Here is a 25586-nt window from a genome sequence, read left to right on the forward strand (position 1 = left end):
CTCTTGAAAAAGAAATTAATTAAAAAGCTTGAAAATTATTTAAAGTTAGCATGTTCTTTTCAAAACTTTTAATTAAATTTCTAAGTTAGACGTGATTTTGTGTAACTATAATGAAAAGTTTTTCTGAGAGATTTACTTTAGAGTTATACATAAAAATACTCTCTTGAAAAAGAAATTAATTAAAAAGCTTGAAAATTATTTAAAGTTAGCATGTTCTTTTCAAAACTTTTAATTAAATTTCTAAGTTAGACGTGATTTTGTGTAACTATAATGAAAAGTTTTTCTGAGAGATTTACTTTAGAGTTATACATAAAAATACTTTCATGAGTAAAAATTAACTTTAATTAGATTGATTAAATATATCAAGTGAATTAATTATATATTGACTTCTTTAAATTGGTAAGTTGACCAAGTTGTGTGGGTATATTCACTACAAGCCCTCGTGAAACTACAACTCATCCTCTAGGGTAAGGTATGGGTTTAATCACTTGTTGTATGTGCTAAATACAACTGCAATTCGTGTGTAAGTGAGTTAGGATTTTTTTTTAGTTTTTTATTTTTTTTTTCTTTGCTAGAGGACTAGCAAAAGTTTAGGTGTTGGGGTATTTGACCATCATATTTTATTATACTTTTATATGCTCATTATCTATTTCATCTGAATAAATATATCACTAATAATGTGCTTTTCTCTTAATTTGTAGGTAATAAAGAATTAATGAATAAGATCCCTAAACAACTCAAACTATTTTATTTTTTTAACCTTTTATTGAATATCATTATTTATTTTTTATACCCTCATTATCTTATTTTGCTTTAGTACTGAGTCGACGTTAAGAAATCTTAACATATTTTTTCTATTTATAGGCTGCACATAAATCCGGTGTGCCCTGAAACTATGATGTTCAGTGTCTGATGTCTTTTTTATTCTTACAAAGCCAAGCGTCCTGCTCTGTGTCTCTATCAACAGCTGGTTGTGGTGATGGTAAAATCATTGGTATTGCCTCTTCAATAGGCACAACTGGTACAACTGGTGGTGGAACTCTAGAAAATGTGATGTGGCTCGTTACTCGCTCCTTGAGTAATGCTAGTCTCTGCTTCTGTGATCAGTATTACGAAGTCGATCAGATATTGTGGAGCCTGTTACGGCTCGGGCTCTACTTACGTAGCACTCCGGGTACGAGTTTTATCTCGACCGCATTCTCGTCCCAACACTTATAATATCAAGAGGAGAGATTAATGGATACAGTAAATAAGGTCGCAAACATATATACATAATATAACGTATCACATAGTATTCACGCAAATACTTTTCAACCAAAGTAAGGTAGTCATAAAGAAAAAAAAATTTGTAAATTGTTGAAGTATATGTATTACGTTCTCACTCATTCTAGAAATTCTTAATGGACTCTATACATGAATCCTATGAAACTCTATCCTAGCTCCACTACTCGACATAGGATGATCTTAAGGATGCTGGAACTAGAGCTATGGTACCAACTGTGACACCCCAGGGTTCACATAAGACTACAGTCTAAAGTAAAACCTGGATTATCAAACCTGCCATGCACCCACACAGTGCATTAATACGTTTCACCAATCACAGTAATATCCCCTAGTAGAATCAATAAGAAGTGAATGTACAAAACAGGTAAAATGAGGAAGTAAAAACAATAGACATGATATAAAAGGAGAGATCTCATAAATAAAAGAATCATGTTTCAACTGAAGTACATCTGATATCTGAAATAATAAAATACCTTAACATGAATTAACTAAATCTCATACTAAAGCACTTTGCCTTTATAAAATGAATAAAACTCTAAAGTTTGAACAATGAACATAACTATACGGTGGAGCTTCAGCTACTAAGACTGTGTGACGATGACTATGCTAGAACTCCGTCATCCTACGGCTTTTCAAAACTCTGAGCTGCCTGAAAGAGATAATTTAAACAAAAAGAATAACAACAAGAGCATCAGAGCGCTACAGCAAGATCACCTCCATCCACCCCCAGGAGAAGGGTTGCTAGATGAAGTGGAGGCATTATCTATTAAACAAAGTCTACCTAGATCATTTTCCCTGTAATGGAATCAATATTTAGACACCTACAAAATGAGACGTAGTACGTCGAGTGAAATAATTCAAACAAGGCCCTCATGTATATACCATATGCCTTAATTTGTAGATACCTAAACATTAACACTGAACTAGAGATAAACAGTCTAAAGGAAATCAATAATTAGAAACTCACAACATGAGACTGGTACGTCAAGCGAAATAATCCAAACAAGAAAACCCTTATGTATATACCATGTCTCAAATTGTGAATCCCTAAATATCAATTCCAACTCTATGAATGAAAACAACACTCAAAAAGAAAATACTCCAAACCTCAACTATGTAGAACTAATGTCACATCTCGAACTACCGTCAAGTAGTTGACGCAATAATAAGAGAATATCTCCCAACTCGAAAACATCTTAGGTCATATCATGTATGCCACATATCAAAGAAAATACCCTACTCTTAGGTAAACTAACATGGGAGTAAAACTATAAATGTAAATATTTATATGTATATCTCTACGTACAATAGCGATACTTTTGTAAGGTTCTTACTCAATCGTTCTGCGGCAATAGGTTTTATATTCCTATTCCGGATACATAAAATAACAATACTTTTGTAAGGCTCACACGATACTATATGGATATCGGATACAACCTTCTTACTCAATCATCCTTACGACAAATAGATTTTATCTCTATATTTCCGGATATGCTCATCCGTCCAGCGGTAATAGGTTTTATCTTCCTATTTCTAGATATACTTCCAGATGATCGTACAACATTGAATAGACATTTCAGCCCAACCCGAAAAACATACACTGATCATCTTCAAGTATTTGATACAACCGAGGTCTCGTTATGGGGAAAACATTAAAATACTCCTAGTGTAGTACATTTGAAATCTCATTACGGGATAAACACCCACACTGAGCATCCATACATGGTAAGCGATAATTTAACATATATTAATTCACTTTCATCAACTCAACATGTGTCAAAACAACATAAAATAAGTGTACTTGCACATATCTCGGTGTGTGTATCCATATCTGGTGTTCACCATCATCCCAGGTGTTAAACAACTCTTAAGCATCATAATATAACAATACAAGATCGAGAAACTCTCTCAAAAATCAAAACAGTGTATCACAAAACATACACATGCCATTGCCAGACTGGCGGTCGACCCCAGAGTATGTTGCGGTCGACCGAACCACAGCCAGAAGCCTCCCAGGCCTCTGTCTGGGGCACGGTCGATCGTAAGGTGTACAGCGGTCGACCGAATGCGATCTGTTCAGAACGTGTAGGTTTATGCACGGATTGTGTTCGTGTCGATTTTGTGATTCAAACTTGTTTAAATCATACCGAAACATATATAAAATATTGTAAAATTCAAATCATCATCTCTGAGAATTATCAAACACCAATAACATGATTAATTGTAAAAAATCATGCTTAAACCCTTAAACATGCATGAAACATCATTATGACGATTAAACTTATAAAATCTCAGTTAAACGACATGAAACATTCAAACATGATAAAATATAACTATGAACAGAAGGAAAAATTATTTAAACATGTTCATCTTACTTAGGTTTCACAAACCTAGGGTTTAAGCATAATTAACTTACATGAAAACTCAACTAGTTTGTAAATCTAGAGTTTAAACATGATTAGAGCATGATTAATAAGATAAAAACTAAAATAATTTTAATCTTAGTGATCATGATCATGTTACATAAACAGCAAGAAAACAAAATAGATTTAACATTGGTTTAAGATTTAACATAAAAAATCTCATCTTCTTCACATCAGCTTAAGCTTAAACATGTAAAACATTGATTTAAATATCTTAAATCATTTATCAACTAAGGGTGCAGATTTGGGTAAAGATGATCTTGCCTTAAACTCATGTGTAAGAATGATTTTGCCTTAAACTCATGTGCCTCTGAAACAAGAATCAAAGAATCCACAAGTGCAAACAACCCGTTCTCTCTTACCACGCGTCGATAATCTCGCCGTCGTGTCGGTATTGTGCTTCACAAAACTCTCAAAATTCATAAGAAAAAGATCTAGGTTTTTCTTTAGGGGAGAGAGTGGCTGCTAGGGTTTATAGATATAATAAAAGAAAAGAATTTTTTTTGAAAAACACAGGTATCTATATAGGCGAACCTGAAACAAACCCGTTTGATCCGAACCAGGAAACCTTGTCTGACTAAGAAAACCACATTTGGTATTTTAGTAGTAACTTTCTCATCCGACCTCATAATGAGGTAATTTAAGATTTGTTGAAAAGATGTTGAAAAGACCTACAACGTTGATCTTTTGAGGTTATTCAAATTCCAACTGAATCATTATGTAAAATATATAAACTCTTAACTGGTTATTTTTTTAGATTTCAGGCTCATGTATATAGGGCATGATTTTACTCCTATATTCATATATATACATTGAATTGATCTTAAATAAATTTCTAGCATACTAAAATATCAATAAATGTTATTTATCATCATATAACATATTTATTATTATTTATCAATATATTTTCAAATTCACGGGGTTTTACATTCTTCCCCCCTTTAAAGATTTTTGTCCCCGAAATTTCACAATCGTATCTTAGAGATTAATAATACTAGAAAAGCATGTTGAAGTGATATTCCATATAAGAAAACCCTTACATACACATCTCTTACCATTAATCTCTAGATATGAAATATAGAAATATCTACACTTAACAATCTAGAATGAAAAATATTCCCACTTAATCCCAAACTAAGCTGAACTAGTATGTCGGGCGAAAAATTTAAAGAAGGAACCTCCTATACATATACCATGTGTTCCGAACAATTAGGAGCTAAGTGTTAATACCCCCGTTCTAGCGCTAAATATAAATATGACCATATAGATAATCATGAACATCAAATAAAATCAATCAATTTACCTATTCAAACAGGTGCGGGTAGTCACGACGCATATTCTCCTCACACTCCCAAGAAGCCTCCTCAGCTCCTTTCCGGCTCCATTGAACTTTATCCAAAGGTATCACTTGTCTCTAAGCTTTTTGTCCACTTTGGCAAAAATACAAATAGGAACCATAATTGTAGTCAAATAATCATGAAGATCAATCTCTGGTGCGTTTAACACTCGCTGGTGCTCCTCATCGTGTAAATGCTTCTCAAGCATTAAAATATAAAAAATATCGTGTATACTCAACATCGATGTTGGAAGATCTAGCCGATACAAAACGGTTAATGCGCTCAACAATTTTGAACGGACCAATATACCTTGGGGCATGCTTTTCCCCATCTACTAAAATGTTAAACTCCCTTCGTTGGTGATACTTTCAATAATACATAGTCTTCGACCTAGAACTCTAACGGTCGTCGCCTCTAATCGACGTAACTCTTCTGTCTACTCTACTTTGTAAGAATGCGCTCCCAAATTTCTACTACCTTCTTCGTAGTCTATCTCACAAGTTTTGATACAAACAATAGGATGTCCTCTTGTTCTGCCTAACAAATAGGCAATCTATAATGCCTCCCATATCATGCCTCATATAGTGCCATGCCAATAGTGCTTGACAATTGTTATTATAATCAAACTAAATCAAAAGAATGTGGTCCTTCTGACTACCCTAAAAGTCAATAACACATGCTCGCAACATGTCCTCTAATACTCAGTTTAATTTTTTTTGTTTGTTCATCTGTCTTCGGTTGGAGAACCCTAGAATACCACAACTGGCTATAGAATGAATCCTAGAAGCTTCTCCAAAAATGGCTCTTTAGATCCTTGTACATTTTCGTTGTGCCTGGATGCATTGTGTATCTGGTACAATGCGCCTTAACTTTCACGAAATATAAGCTAATACTCTCTGGGTCTGCATCAAAACACCTCCTAGACCCGCTAACTATGCATCCGTGTAGAAGATAAATATTTTATCACTGCTCGGAGTAACCAATACTGACGATGTATTTAACTTAGACTGTAGAGTTTCAAAGGCTTACTGGCATTCTGTGCCCTTAACAAACTGTACACCCTTATTTGTAAGGCTTGTAAGTGATATCGTAATCTTCGAGAAGTCTTGAATGAAGTTTCTGTAATAGCCAGTCAAATCTAAGAAACTACAAATCTCTGTAACTATCTTTGGTGGCTCCTAATCAAGTACTACTTTCACTTTAGCTGGATCCACTACAATGCCCTCCTTGCTGATAACATGGCCAAAAATCTGACCTCAGATAGTCAAAAAACTAGCATTTATGAAACTTGACGTATAACTGATACTCCTGCAAAGTTTGTAATGCCAAACGAAGATGCTACTCGTGCTCTACCTCTAATCTCAAACAGATAAGGATTTCATCGATAAAACAACCACAAACTGGTCCAAATATGGACAGAAAACCCGATTTACCAAACCCATGAATATCGCGGGTGCATTGGTCATCTCAAGTGCCATAGCCAAGCAAGATTGTTGATACAAGCTTTCAAACATTTCACATCTCCACCTTGAAGGTTTAGCATGAACATTCGATTCTTCGACATTTGTACTTTTACAATCAATCTATATTTTTGATCTCGATGAAAGAGACTGTGATATTTTGTATGAAAATCATAGTCCTTTTCTAAGAGCTTTGCCAAACTCAATATATTACTTTTCATATTGGGCACATAATAAACATCAGTGATAAATTTTTCTTCTCCATTTTTTAAGTGAATAAGAATTTTACCTCATTCTTTCACTGAAATCTTTGAGAAATCTCCAAAAGTAACCTTGCTATTCATAGACTCATCCATATCGACAAACATACTTCTCTTGCCACGTGTATGGTTGCTGGCTCCAGTATCAAGATACCAAACATCCTCCTTATCACCATCTCCTCCGAATGCTAATAGAAGAATATTATCATCATCTCCTTTTTCAACATAATTCACCTTCTCTTCAACTTGATAACAATAAGAAGAATAATGACCATATTTCTTGTATTTAAAACATTGAACTCGTGTTTTCTATCGGTCTCCATTAGATCTACTACGTCCACGGTCTCTAAAAGATATTTGATTTTGATCTCTTTCTTCACAGTTATTGTGACTTTCTCTGCCATAGAAATCACGTCCTCTGCCTCGAAATCTTCTATGGCCACGACTGTCGTTACTTCCTTCTTTTGAATTTTCTCGATCATCCTTCAAAGAAAGCTTAGTTTGAAGAGCCTTCTCCACTGGCTCATTTCTCCTGCTAAATCTTTTCTCATGGTCATTTAACGAACCCAAGAGTTCATCAATTGTCATCTTCTCCAAGTCTTTTGATTCCTCAATGGCACAAATAATATAGTCAAGTTTCCGAGAAAGTGATCAGAGAATTTTCTACACCACACAAACGCCTTCGATCTTCTCACTATTTTTTCGAAGTTGATTCACTACGGCCATGACTCTAGTGGAATAGTTAGAAACTAGTTCACTTTCCTCCATCTCTAAATCTTCGAACTCCTTTCGAAGTGTTTCGAGTCACACCTTCTTCACCTTTTCTACTCCCTTATAGAAGTTTTGAAGTATCTCCCAAGCTTATTTTGAGGTCGTCGTATCTGAGATCTTCTCAAATGCCGATTCATCAACTCCTTGGTAAATAAAGTAGAGGGCTCTACTATCTTTCTTAATGCACTCTCTAAGTGATTCACTCTGTCCTGCTGATAGCTCACGTTCATCTTCAGGTTTTTCAAAGTTTTTCACCACAATATCCTAACAGTCTATTGATCCTAATAGAGCATTCATTTGAATGCACCAGTTTTCATAATTTTTCTTGGTGAGTTTAGGAGCAACAAACGGGATTATTCCATTGGAACTAATCTTAGCTCCGATACCAATTTGATAACAATATTTTACCCAGGATAAACAATTTAGAGGAGGAAAAAATTATTCTATTTAATTTTTTTTCTTTTCTTAACTCATTTCAAATTACAAACCACATATATATACTACTACTACTATAACTCATAGATTTCCCAACAAAGACTCTTGAATTTCCAAACAACATTTATGCATTTATAATTTCATGCATCTACATATTCATTTATTTGACTCCTCAAACAACTAAATGTTCTTTTGAGTTTTCAAGATATATAGTTTAATCAAGTTTATTTTCAACAAAAAATGAGTCACTGGTTGATGGCCTGCCTGTGAGCATGATAGCAAAGGCGTCCAGGTCTGCAAAACCGGATGATCACAAAGACGCCTAAAAAGTAATAAATGATGAAGATGGTGGTGCACATGAATGAAACGTGAATCATTATTGCGTTAGGGGCCGTTTGGTTGGTTTCCTAAAAAGCAAGAAAAGGAAATCGGTACAAGGAAACCAATAAAATAATATTTTTATCCATTTCCATCCCTAAAACTCACCCACAACATCTAATAAAATAATATTTTTATCATCCAACTCATCTCATTTCATCTCCTTTCTTACCTTTAAAAATAAACCAAACACAAGAAATGTGTCACATCATCCAACTCATCACATCTCATCTTATCTCATTTTTAAAAATCACACACATCATCCAATAATATTGTGACAACTCATCTCATCTCATTAAACATTCCTTTCCATCCATTTCCTAAAAAAAAATAAGAAATTGATTTCCTTAAGTATGTGTCACATCATCCAATAATATACCTCCAACTCATCTCATCTTATCTATTTTCTTATTTTTAAAAACGAACCAAACACAAACAACCTCAAAACATCATCCAATAATATATCTCCAATTCATTTCCTTATTTTTTTAACCAACCAAACAACCTCAAAACAATTTTTTTAAAAAAATCACTCACATCATCCAATAATAAGGTGACAACTCATCTCATATCATTTTCTATTCTTTAGTTTCCTTCTTTTTTAAGCCAACCAAACAACCTCAAAACAATTATTTTAAGAAATAGGTTTCCTATTCTTTGATTTCCCATTCTTTTTTGCGAAACGAACAGCCCCTTAACTGATAATCTGCACTCACATCTCTCTCTCTCTCTCCTGCCTCTCCATTTTATCTTTTCTCTGTCTCCCGCTTTAGTGGCTGTCCCAATACAAAAGATTCTGCATGGCCTTTTGATGGTAATCTTTTCCGCCTGACACTTGTCCACAAAGGTGTCCCCACCTGCTGGAGTCTCATAAACCCACGTTAGGCAAAATAATTTCAGATTCATTGATACCGTCTAGGTGCAATTGCTTATACTTTCAATCAGATTTAGATGGCGATGTGATGACTCTAATGTCGGTCGCCTTCCCATTAATTATTCTCACTCTACAGTTAGTTAGTGAATCTTATTGGTTAATTAATTTATGGTATTGGGACAAAAGATTTGGTGGTGCTAGATCCAAGAGCAGTGAGGCCGCAAGCAGTACGACATGTCTCCCTGTACTTGCGTGCATGAGCCGCGTGCGTGCATGTGAGAGGAGCGTGAGAGCGCGAGGGAGGACTGGACGTAGGTGTAAAACGTGATTGCCATGAGCATGATGTTGAAATCTGTACCTTTCTCCGCTGTACTTTTCGTCAGCCCGTGACTTGACTGAAAAACTTTATAAAATGCTCGACTGGTTAATAGGGTTATATACATATGAGTGGAACTAAGGGCACCCACAACCATAACTCCAACCACCCCCTCTTTCTTTTTTGCTACCAGGCCTCATATGAGATTTTAAAATTTTAAAATCACATGTGGGGTCCGGTGCACTGTAACAAAAAAACGAAAGGGTGTGGTTGGAAAAAGAAACTTTAGGCGGGAGCAGTTAGGCGCAGGATAGAATGCGATTTCTCTTTCTAACTTGCGCCTACTGCTGAGATCTAAATGGCAAAGAAAAAGAAGATTAGCGGGAAAAAATTACTTTCAATCGGTCTTCGAGCTTCGAATCCAAGTTCGTCTGCTCCTCCTGATCATTTTGATGATGATTTTGTTGAGTTTGATGAAGTTTTGGTTCCAATTGAAATGGGATCTACTGGTCCTAAGGGCGAGAAGAAGAAGAAGTCTATGAGTGAAATTCTTGAAGCTTCTACTCCATTGAATGATCCTCCTAGATCTGGTTTCAAACCTCTGCTTCTTTCTCAAAGTGGTTCTGCTAATCTTTCCTGGGCGGAGGAAGTTGATCTGGAGAGCTCTCTAAGTTCTGTTCAGAGAAAATGTTTAGGTGATTTGAATTCTAATCTGATCTCTGATCAAATTAATGCTTCTTTGGTATCTGATGATAAGATTAGCAGCGACAAGAATCCTATTGTTTCTGATCCTGCTACTGAGACAAAGAAGAAGGCCTCTGATATATCTTCAAATAAACTCAATGATTCTTTGATTTCTGTTATTAAGGAGAATTCTGCTAAGACTAATGATGTTCCTGTCCCTAGTAATCTTGATTCTGCATCTGATGAAAAGATTCAGGACAAAAACAAGAAAAGCTGGGTGAATTTGTTTGCTGACAATAGGAAATCTGGAAGTGGATTAAGCTTAGAGTTCTTGCCACCTATCACTAAGGATGCTGTGTGTTTTAATGATGATGAATGGAAGGAAGAATGTTCTATTTGGGAATGTTCTCTTGTTGGCCAAGTTCTAGGGCTGAATGTTAGATTCAAGGCTATGGAGAATTTTATTCAAAAGGTTTGGATAAATAAAGCTATGCTTGAAATCTGTTTACTCAAGGCTGGGCTATTCCTATTCAAATTCAGGAATAAAGATGATATGAATGATATTCTTGCCAGTGGCCCTTGGTTTTTTGGATCTAGACCTTTTTTGCTTAGACCTTGGAACAATGGAGATGAAGTTGATAAGGTTAATTCATGCACCTATCCTATGTGGATACAACTTCCTGCACTTAGGCTTAATCTATGGAATGCTAAATGTATAAGTAAAATCTCCAGTCTTATTGGTAGGCCTATCACTACTGATAAACTTACTGCAAATAGACAAAGACTAGCCTACGCTAGAGTCTTAATTGAAGTTGATTTACCTGCCACTCTTCCTGATCAGATACAAATCCAAGGTCCAAATGGCAAGAATTACCAGCAAAGGGTTATTTACGAAATGAAACCAAGATGGTGTGACCAGTGTAAGCAAGTGGGGCATGATGTATTACATTGTTGGAGAAAACGAAATGAAACCAAGATGGTGTGACCAGTGTAAGCAAGTGGGGCATGATGTATTACATTGTTGGAGAAAAGCTAAAGCACAAAAATGGATCCCTAAGGTGTAAGCAAGTGGGGCATGATGTATTACATTGTTGGAGAAAAGCTAAAGCACAAAAATGGATCCCTAAGTTAAGAAATGATATATCTGGAAATAATACTAACTTGGTTCTGGAGGAAAAATCTGGGCAGGCTAATATTCAAGGAATTGGTGCTAACCTGGATAAAGGTAAATCTATTATGATTTCCCCTGGGGATGTAGTTCAGCAAACTGCACAAGCTGTACATGTTCCTGTTATTGGGGATGTTGATCCTTTATCTGGAAGTTCTGGTGAGACAACTGTTGAACCTGTGCATGTTGTGCACGTTTCAGATTCAGGTAATTCTCAACCATTCTGGGAGGTTAATGCATCACAAGCTGAAAACCCCTGGGTGAGCATATTTGGAAAAGAGCAAATAAATCAGGCTGGTAATTCCAATCATGCACATCTATCTAAGCCTGGTATATTACAAGCTAAAAGCCCCTGGATAGTTCAAAACAAAATTAACTTTGAAAATACTTTCTCCCCTCTGATAAATATCACAAGTGGAATTAATCCCTCTTCAGTGGACAGAGGGGGCTTGCACAAATGAACCTATCATTTTGGAATGTAAGGGGTTTGAATAAACCCCTTAAACAGAAGTTGGTTAAGCAGTTTATATCTCAATATCATCTTTCCTTCCTTGCTCTGCTTGAAACAAAATTAAAGGTGAGTAATTTACCTGATATTTCAAAGAAGCTTGTAAATCATTGGCAGTGGCATGCAAATGGGAGTAATACTGAAAAGACAAGAATCTTTCTCTTATGGGATCCCAATGTTCTTGACATTAATATTGTTCACTATTCCCCTCAACAAATAACTTGTTATGCTAAATTCATTGATGGGAGATTAGATTGTTTTATAACTTCAGTCTATGGTTATAATCAAGCTGAAGCTAGGAAAAGTCTGTGGTTGAGTTTAAGTCAGATATGTAATAATCTTGGCCAAGTTCCTTGGATGCTATGTGGGGACTTCAATGCTCTGATTAGTAATGAGGAAAAGTTGGGTGGAGCTGCTCTATCTGATACTGAATTTCTAGACTTTAAGTCTTTTATTGATAGCTGCCACCTCTCTCATATGAAAACCTTGGGTTCTTTCTATACCTGGAGTAATAAGCAAGACCAAAGCACTAGGATTTGGAGTAGATTGGACAGAGCACTTATCAATGAAGCTTGGTTACTCAGGTACAATTCTTGTCATGCTGAATTTTTAGTCCCTAGTTTCTCTGACCACTCTCCTGCTCTTATCTCATTATATGAGGATAAATCTCATGGAAGGAAGCCTTTTAAGTTTTTTAAGATGTGGACCAAACATCCCAGCTTTCTTCCTATTGTTTCTTCTATCTGGAAATCCTCTATTCAAGGACATGCTATGTACTCAGTCTGTTCTAAGCTCAAGCTGCTGAAGAAGGCATTGAAGGAACTCAACAAGAAACATTACTATAATATTAGTGAACAGGTTTCTAGGGCAAGGAATTCATTAGAGAACATCCAAAGGAATTTACAGAAGGATCCTTTAAATGCTGATCTCATTGATCAAGAAAAGAAATGTTTGATTTCTTTTAACTATCTCTCTGAATGTGAAATATCATACTACAAGCAAAAGGCTAGAATTGCATGGAATATTCAAGGGGATAGATGTACTAAGCTTTTTCACTCAATCATTAAGTCAAACAGGCATCACAACAGAATTTTAGTCTTACATGATGAATCTGATACTAGAATCACTGACACTGAGGCAATTGCAAAGGAACTGATTTCCTATTATAAAAACCTTCTGGGGACTGCAATCAGTACTGACACTCCTGACAGAGATATCATCAAGAATGGTCCCTGTTTAAATAGCCAGCATGCCAGTTCTCTTTCAGCTCTTGTTTCTAGGGATGAAATCAAAAGTGCTGTTTTCTCTATGGCAGATAACAAGGCCCCTGGCCCTGATGGTTTCAGTGCTTCTTTCTATAAATCTGCTTGGCCAATTATTGGAGATGAGGTATCTTTAGCCATTGAGGAATTTTTTAAAACAGGAAAACTTTTGGGTGAAATCAACACTACATCCATTACTCTTGTTCCTAAGGTCCAATGTCCAACTTACTCATCTGATTTCAGGCCTATATCCTGTTGCAACTGCATATACAAGGTTATCTCTAAAATTCTTGCAAACAGAATCTAATCTGTTATGGGTTATATAATAAATGATGCTCAGTGTGCATTTGTGAAAGGTAGACTGATATCAAATAACATCCTTCTGGCTCATGAACTTGTAAAGAACTATGGCAGGAAGCATATATCTCCAAGGATTATGATTAATATGGACATCAGAAAAGCCTTTGACACCATTAGTTGGAAGTTTATAGCTGAAATGCTCTCTGGTCTGGGGTTTCCAAATATGCTGACTAATTGGATTATGTCTTGTATTTCTACTCCCAAATACTCTCTCTCTCTCTAAATGGCTCTCTACATGGCTATTTTAAAGGGGAAAGAGGGCTGCGGCAAGGTGATCCACTATCCCCTTACTTGTTCATCTTGGGTATGGAATACCTATCTAGGAGCCTTGATCTTTTGAAACTTGACAGGAATTTTAAATTCCATCCTAAATGTGGCAAACTAAAAATTACCCATCTCATCTTTGCCGATGACTTACTGCTGTTTAGCAAAGGGGATCTGTACTCAGTGCAAAAGCTCAAGCAGTGTATCTCTCATTTCAGTACAGTAACTGGTCTGGATGTAAATCCCAGCAAAAGTGCTGTATTTTATGGTGGTGTTGATGATTCTATCAAGGATTCTATTCAAAATTGCTTAGGCTATTCTGAAGGCAACCTCCCTATCAGATATTTGGGAGTACCGCTTGTATGCAAGAGGTTATCATTTGATGACTGCAGACCTCTTTTTTACAAAATTTCCAGTCAGTTTCAAAATTGGCTATCTCATAGGCATTTATCCTATGCGGGGAGACTCCAGATTATTAAAAGTGTCATCCTTGGGGTTCAATTATTTTGGACTTCAAGTTATATCCTACCTAAGAAAGTTCTTTATGGAATTGACAAACTGTGTAGAGATTTTCTATGGGGAAAAGCTGATACAAATAAACCTTCTCTTGTCTCTTGGGATGCTATCTGTAGAAGTAAGGATCAAGGAGGGTTAGGAATCTTTTCAGCAGTCACATGGAACACTGCATCTGCCCTTAAGATCATATGGTTTATTCATTCAAACAAGGAGCTCCTTTGGATTAAGTGGATTCATGGCACTTATCTGAAACATAGGAATATTTGGCAGGTTGAGGCTAAAGTTGGTGACTCTTGGATGTGGAAACAAATCCTCAGAATTAGAGATAATGTGCTGAATATGTGTGGTGGAGTTTCAGGTCTTCTTCATCTCTTTAGCTCTTGTATAAAGAGTTATAAGTTGAAAATTTCTGCTCTATATCATGCCCTGCTTCCTATTACAGCTAAGGTAGTGTGGAAGGAAACTGTTTGGGAAGGAATTAGCTTTCCTAAGCACAGTTTTGTGTTGTGGCTAGCTGTCCTTGACAGATTACTTACACAGGATAAGCTTCTGGGCAGGGGGATTATCAACTGCAATTGTTGCATCCTATGTTCTGTAAATGCCACAGAAACTAGAAATCACCTTTTCTTTGCTTGTTGCTTCTCAAGTGAAGTTTGGAATGGTATTATGGACTGGCTAAGGTTTAATTGGAGGTCGTGTGACTGGAACTTACTCCTGGACTGGTATAATATCAGGTTGAGAGGGAGTGTTTTCAAAAATAAAATCAAGAGAATGGCTTTGGCGGCTACTGTTTACAGTATTTGGAGGGAAAGAAATGTTAGAATTTTCACTCAAGTTTGCAAGGGTGCTGATCGGTTGATTAGGGAAATCAAAATTGATATCCTGTCCAGCATCCTTAATAGTGAGCTCTTGAAAGAACACAAGGATCTGATGTTAGCACTATAATCCCCTGTGGAAATTAAGATCCTGTTTTATGTTGAGGCTTTGTTTTGATGCGGAGGCTTCAGTTGAAGTGAGGAGTACAAGTGTGTCTTGACTTCTATCAAATGCAGCTTTTGAGTTTTTTGGGACCTGGATGTGCACGTCTAAACCAGTGCATGTATAATCCCCTGTGGAATAGGATCCTGCCTTTTGCTGAGGTCTTGTTTTGATGTGGAGGCTCCAATTGAAGGTTGAAATGAGGAGTACAAGTGTTTCTTGGCTTCTCTCTACTGCTGCTCCTGAGTTTTTGAGGCCTGGATGTGCACGAAACCTGTGCACGTTTTATCTTCAGTTTTCCTTCTCTTCTTTTGAGGAGGCTTGTATATAGTTTTGCTATATTTTTGTTGTTAACTCACATATGTGAGGTTATTCTTGATGTACAAATTTTACATATTGGTGATGAATAAAAATTTTCATTTACCAAAAAAACAAAAAAACGAAAGGGTGTGGTTGGAGTTGTGCTTGAGGGTGTGCCCCTATCATTTTCCTATACATATATATAGTGTGCAAAACATGACTTTTATTTTTTTATTTCCGCTACAATAATTATGTATTTAAATACAACTTTTTTAAGTATTACAGTAATAATTTTTTAAATGTTGCATTATCACGCCTGAGCTACAGTAATAATGTTACAGTAAATTTTTTTGCGCTACAGTTCCCACCTGTGCTGTAGTAATAATACTACAGTATTTACTGTTGCATGAATAGGAAATCTTGGATCCTTCTGTCTTTACTACAGTAACAATACTATAGTGATTTACTGTAGCAGGAATAGTAAAGCTTGGATCCTCCTATTTTTATAGAGGAATAGATATATATATATAGAAAGAGAGAAAGAAAAAAATGGATATGTTTGATACCAAATACAAATTTTATGCTTGGTACTGAGATGTCCTATTCCTACACTAGTAAAAAGCTTAGCATCCTAGATAGAAATTTTTCCGTCTAGGATGATGACAATATCGACGGAAAACGTCTATCTACGATATTCCTCCTAAGATGATTCATCCTAGACGGAAATTTCAGTCTAGGAAGTCTCCATGACGGAAAAGTTTTAGCTATTTTTTTTTAAAAACATGGGTCCAATCTTTCTAGACGGAAAGTTCCGTTGAGGAAGTATCCTAGACAGAACTTTCCGTCTAGGAAGATTGGACCCACAAAAAGAAAAATAAAACACTCAAAATTTGCCCCAAATTCAAAACTTTCAGGAATCTTTATCCTCCTACTCTTCTCCCTCTCGATCTCAAAGCCTAACCCTGCCAATCCCTTCTCCACCCACTGCGCCTCTTCGCGCCGACCGAACGAACTCCACGACGCCTCCACCCTCTGCCGCTCGCAGAGCGCTCCGCCTTGCGCCGTCGACGCTCCGCCCTCCACCGTCGACGCCTCCGCCTCCACCGTCACCAATTCGTCTACTACATCACGATGCTTCAAAAGCAGTCCACGGCGAGTCCGTCTCTGTGGAGCCCACCTTCTTGTTCCCAAACCCTAACCTCCGTAGAGCCTACATTGCTCGCCAGGCTTGGAAATTAACAAGCTAGTGTCTCCGATACGTCGCCGTCAAACCCTAATGTCACCGCCATTGTCGGAATTGACCTCAACTACGCCGAGCTCTTCCTCCTCTCCTATCTCGCGCTATTCATATCAACTTGAATCGATTCTACGACAAGTCCCCCACAAGTTCGATCGATTGAAGCTCTTCTTCGAGCTCGACGTCAGCAACAATCGATTCGCCAGGAAACTTCTTGATGTAAATGCCTCTCTTGGTTTATTAGAGAAAAAGAAAGCTTTCACTTTTTATGAATTTACTGATGTATATGTAAATTATGTACTTGAAAAAAGTTGTTTTTTCTTTGTTTATTGGAAGTTAACGGATATGAATAATCATTGGTAAACTAGAACTGTACTGAAGGATTAAGAATGAAAAGAAGTGCATGTTCAAATTTTAGTTAAAGGAACTTGGCTATTTCAGGTTTACTGACTTTGTTTTTACCAAGTTTCTTGCAGTGTCTCTGAAACCCGAGTTTTTTGAAGGATTACGTTTTGACTTTACAAAAGGTTTGAACCAAAAGTTTTCACTGAGTCACAGGTAATTTAGTATTTAATTATTGAATGATTATGAATTTTTCAAGTGTTAGTGTATTGAATGATTATGATTTCTTGGAAGATTTGGCTTTAACATTGTAGTGTTTTGTAAGTTTTGACTTTAAAATTGTTTATATAATCATAATCAGTGTCTTTATGGGATGATGGAACTTCCGTCTCAATCTTCTGAAACTGTTAAGGTTCCTACTTCACATTATGAATTCGGAGCGAATTTTCTTGATCCAAAGGTTAGTGCCAATCTGTGTAAATTCTTTCCGGCTACATGATTCTCTGCTTGATTTATCTTGGTATATACGTTCTTCAAAATTCCCCTGTAGCAACTAGGTAAAAAAAACTCATTCATTGTATTTCTAGAGCTGATGCTTAAAAGGAGGATGATGACTGATTTAACTGATAAATTTACCATGAAAGTTAATGCACATGTAAATCTTAACTTTGTAAGCTAATAATGTCTCTATATCATAAGGTAATTGTTCATTCTATATTTCTATTTAGTTGATATTGACGTTTTCCAAGTGATGTTTGTTGCAAAATCCTGCTAGCTTACCAACGAACCCCATTACTCTCAAGGAATGTTCAACTTTGATTATAAGGTGAGTTTGTCTTCCACTATTTTCTTTTTAACTGGTTGTTTCTTATATTTTTATTGTTGGATATTTTGTTGGAGAAAAGGCAATTTTATTTTCATGAATAGTCCCACATAGAATAGTATTATAAATACAATTAAAATGTGCGTAACGACTATACATTATGGAGAACGTTATGAAAATTTATGACGAAGTTTACCGTATTAATTGTAGGAATTATAATGACTTTCTCAACCCTATATATACACCCCTTATTCACTTTCGGAAAAGATATAGAAACAATTCTCTTTTTTTCCTCTTCTCTCCTCTGCATATTATTTTCGTTCATATGTTGGTGTTTTTTTGGGCAACCGTTCTTCATCTGAGCTGAAACTCTGTTCTCTCGCCCTAGTAGATTGTCGGCCGCTTTCGGGGTTTTTCTCGCTAGAGGAGAAAGGATTATATGTGTCAGGGCGATAGGCGAGTTCTCAATCTTCTAGGGTAGTGTTTACACGACTGTTCCCGATCACGCCAGACATGCATTCTTTTTATTTTATTTTGGATTTATTTTATATGCTATAATTTTATTTGAATTTTTTCCAACAATCTAGAAGATTGAGGAGTTTATAGCTATTGTTTTAAATCCAAAATTATTATTAAAAAATTACTGTTCATAGTTTCTATTCACCCATTTTAATTTCTGTTAACAATGTTACTGTTTAAAAAACAGTTTTAGTTACTATTCAGTTTATATTAAAACCGTTACTGCTCATTTTAAAAAATAGTTTTGGTTACTGTTCATTTTATATTAAAACCGTTATTTTTTATTTTAAAAAATAGTTTTGTTTACTATTTATTTTAAAAAAAATTATGATTACTGTTTTATATAGAGCACTGTTTATCAGATAATTATTTTACTTATTCATAAAAATGCAATTACTGTTCATTCTAGGAAAATATGTCTTTTGTAACTGTTTTCTTGCTTTATTTTAATTGCCATAATTAATTATAATTAAATAATGTCACTGTAGCAATTAAGTTTTTATGATAGTTATTGTAGCAAATTATAGTGCCATATATAGATAGTAAAAGTGTAAGTACTGTTCAAAAATGCAAACCACTATTCAGCAGTATTATTCACGCATTTACTGTTCATAGTTACTAATACTGTTTTTATAGTTACTGTTTACGTATTTATTTTTTTCCAACAATCTAGAAGATTGAGGAGTTTATAGCTATTATTTTAAATCCAAAATTATTATTGAAAAAATTACTGTTCATAGTTTCTATTCACCCATTTTAATTTCTGTTAACAATGTTACTATTTAAAAAACAGTTTAGTTACTATTCATTTTATATTAAAACCGTTATCGCTCATTTTAAAAAATACTTTTGGTTACTGTTCATTTTATATTAAAACCGTTATTTTTTATTTTAAAAAATAGTTTTGGTTACTGTTTATTTTAAAAAAAATTATGATTACTATTTTATATAGAGCACTGTTTATCAGACAATTATTTTCCTTATTCATAAAAATGCAATTACTGTTCATTCTAGGAAAATATGGCTTTTGTAATTGTTTTCTTGCTTTATTTTAATTGCCATAATTAATTATAATTAAATAATGTCACTGTAGCAATTAAGTTTTTATGATAGTTATTGTAGCAAATTATAGTGCCATATATAGATAGTAAAAGTGTAAGTACTGTTCAAAACTGCAAACCACTATTCACCAGTATTATTCACGCATTTACTGTTCACAGTTACTAATACTGTTTTTATAGTTACTGTTTACGTATTTATTGTTAATAGTCACTATTCACACATATAGTTAAGGAACTAAAAATCATTATGTGAACTGGTTTAAGTTTTTTAGATTAGTTGGTGTCTAAGGTAAGATTTAGGAGTTGCATAACACGCTCCGTAAGTAACGAGGTACTTAATTGATCTTTGATCTTCTTCTAGTACTATCCTTACCTGGCTAAACTACTCGGGTAAAACTTTGATCCTTTCACTTTAGGAGTTTTTAGTTAGGAGCTGATCTAGTTAAGTTTCTGGTCTAGTGGTATTGACAAAAATATTTTTATTTCTAGCTTTTGTTTTACAATCATATGTAATATTATTAATTTATTACAAATCATTCGATATGAGGTTTTCCATATAAATAGGGCTTATACGTCATATGCATATGTGATTATATTTATTTTATAATTGTTATAATTCTATATGAAACATTTTATATTCAAGTATGAATAAGAGGACCATAATTATGAGAATAATTCATATGCATAAATTTAAATTTGGAAAGTCTCTTTTATAGGCAACCAATTTAAATTTGGAATATCTCTTTTATAGGCAACCAATTTAAATTTAGAATGTCTACTTTATAGGCAACAAATTTGTAACCTCTTATAATACAAGAATTTAAAATTTATGCATATGAAGTATGAAATATACTTTAAAATATAAAATTATATTATAAGGTTCTCTTGAATGTTTTGCATGTAACTATTAGTAATTTCATTCATGTATGTGCATATGCATGTATGTAAAGATATAAGTGCAGTATTTTAGTTTCACATTAGTTTGAAATGTTCAGATATTAAGGGCAAATTCTAACCCTATGCAGTTACATCTTCATACATAGACTACGAATGTTACCGTATTAATTATATGAATTATAATGGTTTTCTCAACCCTATATATATACCCCTAATTCACTTTCGGAAAAGATATAGAAACAATTATCTCTTTTTCCTCTTCTCTCCTTTGCATATTATTTTCGTTCATATGTTGGTGTTATTTTTAGGCAACCGTTCTTCGTCGGAGCTGAAGCTTTATTCTCTCGTCTAAGTACAAAGGCCGGCCGTTTCTGGGGTTTTCCCCGCTAGGGGAGAGAGGATCATATGCGTCAGGGCGATAGGCGGGTCCTTAATCTTCTCGGGTAGTGTTTACATGACTATTTTCGATCAGGCCAGACTTTCTTATTATTTTATTTCGGATTTATTTTACATGCTATAATTTTATTTGAATTTTTTCCTACATTTATTTATGAAAGTCTCTTGCATATTTATTGAACTGAGTCTTTACGCCCTTGCTCTCTATTCAGTTTCAAGTTTTAGTCCAGTTCATGATGCATGTACTTATTGTTTTACTTGCATATTTTATTGGAAGTTGAAAATGATCATTGTAACCCTTGCTATGTAGAACATCCTTATAAACATGCAGTAGAATGCGGGGGTTCAATCTGTTGGAGGAGGAGGATGAGTTCATGTTCTCTTGCACGCATTGTTTCCTTTGATGGCTTTGAATTGGGATCGGCCTAAGCACCTACCGAGATTTGTCACGAAATAAACGACAGAGATAGAGAGTTGGCCGAATTTTTTGAGTAGGGAGTTTTTCCTTCTTCTTCTTTTTTTTTACAAAGTTACATGATTGCTTACATATATATAAGATCATACCACTAACATTGTCCACTAACTTCTAACTTCTTCCACTAACATTATTCACTAACTTCTAACTTCTTCCACTATCCACTAACTTCTAACTTCTCCACTATCCACTAACTTCTAACTTCTTCCACTAACATTTTCCACTAACATGGACTCCTACAAAGTAGGAACACTCCCCTTAATGGGTAGGACAGATTAACTATCTCACATTCTCCCCCTTAATCTGGACGAGAGTCTAAGTTCCTTACTCCTAGCAGCTCACGCATTTTGATGAACTTCACCCTTGCTAGTGCCTTCGTGAGAATGTCCGCCCGCTGCTTGCTCGTGATCACGAACTCCACTTTAATCTGCCCTCGTTCAACACACTCACGAATGAAATGGAAACGTGTGTCAATGTGATTGCTTCTTCCATGGAATACTGGATTCTTCATCAAGGCAATCGCGGACTTGTTGTCAACGAAGAGAGTAACCGGCTTAGACTCACTGTCGGTCACCTCGCTGACTAATCTCCTCAGCCACAGACCTTAGCATGCTGCAGCTGTTGCCGCCATGAACTCAGCCTCACAAGAGGATAATGCCACCGTCTTCTGCTTCTGTGATGTCCAAGTGACCAGACTGTCACCTAGATAGAATGCCATGCCGCCTGTGCTGCGTCTGTCATCTACATCTCCCGTAAGATCACTGTCAGTGAATCCCACCATCTCTTCATTGCATTGACTCCATCTGTACACTAATTCGTAGGACATGGTTCCCTTTACGTACCTCAGAATGTGCTTGATCGCCTAACGATGCACAACTATAGGCTGCTCCATGTACCTACTCATAATTCCTACGTCATAAGAGATATCAGGTCGGGTGTGAGTTATATACCTCAAGCATCCAATGACGCACCTATACTTTGTCACGTCCACCAGTTTTCCTTCAGGATCCTTTCCAAACTTTAGCTTTGCCTCCATGGGATACTGGATCGGGTTGCAATCCATCTTTTCGAACTGAACCAAGACCTTCTTCACATAGGCTGCCTGCCTTAGCGAAATGCAATCACCTCTCTGGTCCACCTCAATACCAAGATAGTAGGAAAGTAGCCTAAGGTCGCTCATCTCGAACTCCTTCATCATCTACAGCTTAAAAAAACTGATCACATCCGCACTCGAGCCCGTGACGATCAAGTCGTCCACGTACACACCAACAATGAGTACATCCCTTCCGTTGCTCCTAGTGTATACCGCCTGCTCCTGAGAGCACCTAATAAACTCGATGCCCTTCAAGCATTTGTCAAGCCGCATGTTCTATGCCGTGGTGCTTGGCGTAGATCGTAGAGCGCCTTGGAAAGCTTGTAGACCTTGTGCTCTTCATTCTTCATAGCGAACCCTTCAGGCTGGTCCACGTACACTTCTTCCTGGAGATCACCATTTAGAAATGCCGACTTGACATCCAGATGGTGTACCTCCCATCCGCGCTATGCTGATATAGCAAGGATCATCCTGATGGTATCAAGTCTCGCCACAGGTGCAAACACCTCATCGAAGTCCACGCTATGCTGTTGAACGTAGCCCTTCGCTACAAGTCTCTCCTTATGCTTGAGGATGTTGCCCTCGCTGTCCTTCTTCAGCTTGTACACCCATTTGAGGCCAATGGGTTTGAAGCCCCACGGTAGCTCCGTGAGTACCCAAGTCTTATTCTTCTCGATTGCCTCCATCTCCTTTTCCATGGCTGTCCGCCATTCATGCTCTGTTGTAGCCTCACGATAGCTCGTGGGTTCTTCAGTGGCTAGAAACAGTTCCTCTGTGGGAAGGTTAACCACCTCTGTCTCTGCATAGATATCTGCTAGGAAACGGTAGCGCACAGGTTAATCTTGAGAGATAGAAGTGCCCGATGTTCCGAACGCCTCCGATGTAGCGGGACTCACTGCCTTAGCATCTGCACCTAGGCCGACGGTTGGTTTGGCCGGCTGGTTGTTCAGTTTGGTCGGCTGTTACTGATTCCTCTTCTGCCATGAACTCCACCCAGTTGGGTGGTCTTTCATCTTCGTCTGCGCTCCACTCCTATTCTTTTCCTTCCTCGAACGCAACATCCCTGCTGACATGAACTTTGCCGTGTTGAGGATCATAGAGGCGATGTGCTTTGCTCCCTTCTTCTATGCCAATATATACCATTGGCGTGCTCCGGTCGTCAAGTTTCTTGTGATGAACTCCTACAACCTTCACATGTGCCACACACCCAAATATTCTCAAGTGTTCTAGACGAGGTTTCTTACCAAACCAAGTTTCGTAAGGTGTGAGATCACACAACGCTTTGGTTGGTAGTCGGTTGAGCAAGTACACCGCATGCCTGACTGCTTCGCCCCACATCATTCCTTGCATATGCATACTCTTGAGTAAGCTCCTTGCCGTGGCCATCACCGTGCGGTTACGCCTCTCCACTACACCATTTTGCCATGGGGTGTACGGTGCAGTGAGATGACGCTTGATGCCGTAGTCTTCACATAGCTGGGTGAACTCCTTTGACAAGAACTCGCCACCTCGATCTATTCTCAGGGTCTTCACCTTGTGGCCACATGCATTCTCCACCTTAGTCATAAACTTCTTGAAGGCTTCACAGGCTTGACTCTTGGCCTTCAACATGGACACCCACATCCACCGGCTAAAATCATCAACATGGACAAAATATTTGTTAACAGCAAGTGTAGATGGGGTGATCGGGCCACATAGATCGGCATGTAATAACTCCAGTGGCTTCTGAGCTCTAAAATTTGCTTGCGAAGGGAACAGAAGTATTGTTTGCTTGGTGATGAGGCACCCCCCGCATATTTGGTTCGGGTGTGATATCTTTGGCAACCCGACAATCATCCTCTTATCGGTCATCATTTTGAGGGTGAAGAAATTGACATGCCCAAGACGACCATGCCACAACCAAGCTGGATCATCGATGTTTGCCGTAAAACACACCGGCCTGCATGTCTTCAACTCTATCATGTACAGTCGGTTAGCTGAACGTGTCACCCTCATCAAGAGTGTACCGTTCCTATCAAACACCCTCAAGAACTCATCAGCAAGAACAACTTTACTCCCATCTTCAGTCATCTGACCAAGGCTAATGATATTAGATTTCAAACTCAAAATATAATATACCTCAGGTAGTACCCTTTGATCGTCATTTTTGCACTGGAAGAGGATAGAGCCTTTCCCCTTGATCTTCACCGCGGATCCATCACCAAACTTAACTGTTTCGGTGATCTTCTCATCGAGTTCCTTGAACTTGCCTCGGTGACCGATCATGTGGTTGCTAGCTCCATTGTCAAGGTACCAAAGGTCGTTATCAACTTGTGCCTCCCCCACTATGAGTATGTCCGGCACTGTAGGCGTCAAAAAATGCTAATAGATATCCAAACATAGAGAAAATTACTCAAAACTGACAGATATAAACTGTCTCGCCAGTGAGACAGTGTTTACTGTCTCGCCAGCGAGACAGAGTTTACCGTCTGACAGATATGAACTGTCTCGCAGGTGAGACAGTCTTTACTGTCTCGCCAGCGAGACAGTCTTTACTGTCTCGCAGCGAGATAGTGTTTACTGTCTCGCAAGCGAGACAATGTTTACTATCTCGCCAGCGAGACAGTGTTGAAACGACCAAAACCACCTTAAATAACTCCCACCCACGTGTCCATTAACTGCCAAGGGACGTGAAAAACATCGTGGGCGAAAATCACGTGAATAACTGCCAAAATAATGGAGTTTGAAACGTGAGAAGGCAGTTAAAACAAAAACTGCCAGGAATATTTTTTTTCCGAGACAGCATTTACTGTCTCGCGGCCCGCCGAGACAGTAAACACTGTCTCGCGGCCTAACGTTGTTGTTTTGTTGAGTTTTTGCAGCTACAGACCCCAGAGGCTATAAATACCCCCCTAGGGTCATTTCTGACGAGGGGAGAGCACATTATTGAGCAATTTAGAGCAGAGAGAGCAGACACTATTGTTCTTGGATTCTCTTGAGATTCGAGCTTTGACTTGATTTCAAGAAGAACGACTATCTTACTTTGATAAGATATTGTTTCAAATTCTCACTTCGATAAACGAAGGAAGAGTTATAAAGCCCCCCTTCACGATCTGTGATTCGACGGTCCACGAACCAAAGCGTTCCCGGCACAGGCAAAGTCCCACAAAAACAAGAATCGATAGA

General features: G+C 37.0%; 2 protein-coding genes across 2 annotated transcripts; one reads left to right on the forward strand and one right to left on the reverse strand.

Annotated features, from left to right (window-relative positions):
* On the forward strand, positions 11231-15245 carry LOC109835253. The gene is made up of 4 exons (XM_020403237.1): positions 11231-11650; positions 11968-13434; positions 13501-13673; positions 13871-15245. The coding sequence occupies exons 1-4, from the start codon at positions 11231-11233 to the stop codon at positions 15243-15245; spliced, it is 3435 nt and encodes a 1144-aa protein (XP_020258826.1).
* LOC109835254 (uncharacterized mitochondrial protein AtMg00810-like) lies at positions 22191-22526 on the reverse strand. Its single transcript, XM_020403238.1, has one exon. The coding sequence runs from the start codon at positions 22524-22526 to the stop codon at positions 22191-22193; it is 336 nt and encodes a 111-aa protein (XP_020258827.1).

Source organism: Asparagus officinalis, chromosome 3, assembly GCF_001876935.1.
Source record: "Asparagus officinalis chromosome 3, Aspof.V1, whole genome shotgun sequence".
Classification (NCBI taxonomy): Eukaryota; Viridiplantae; Streptophyta; class Magnoliopsida; order Asparagales; family Asparagaceae; genus Asparagus; species Asparagus officinalis.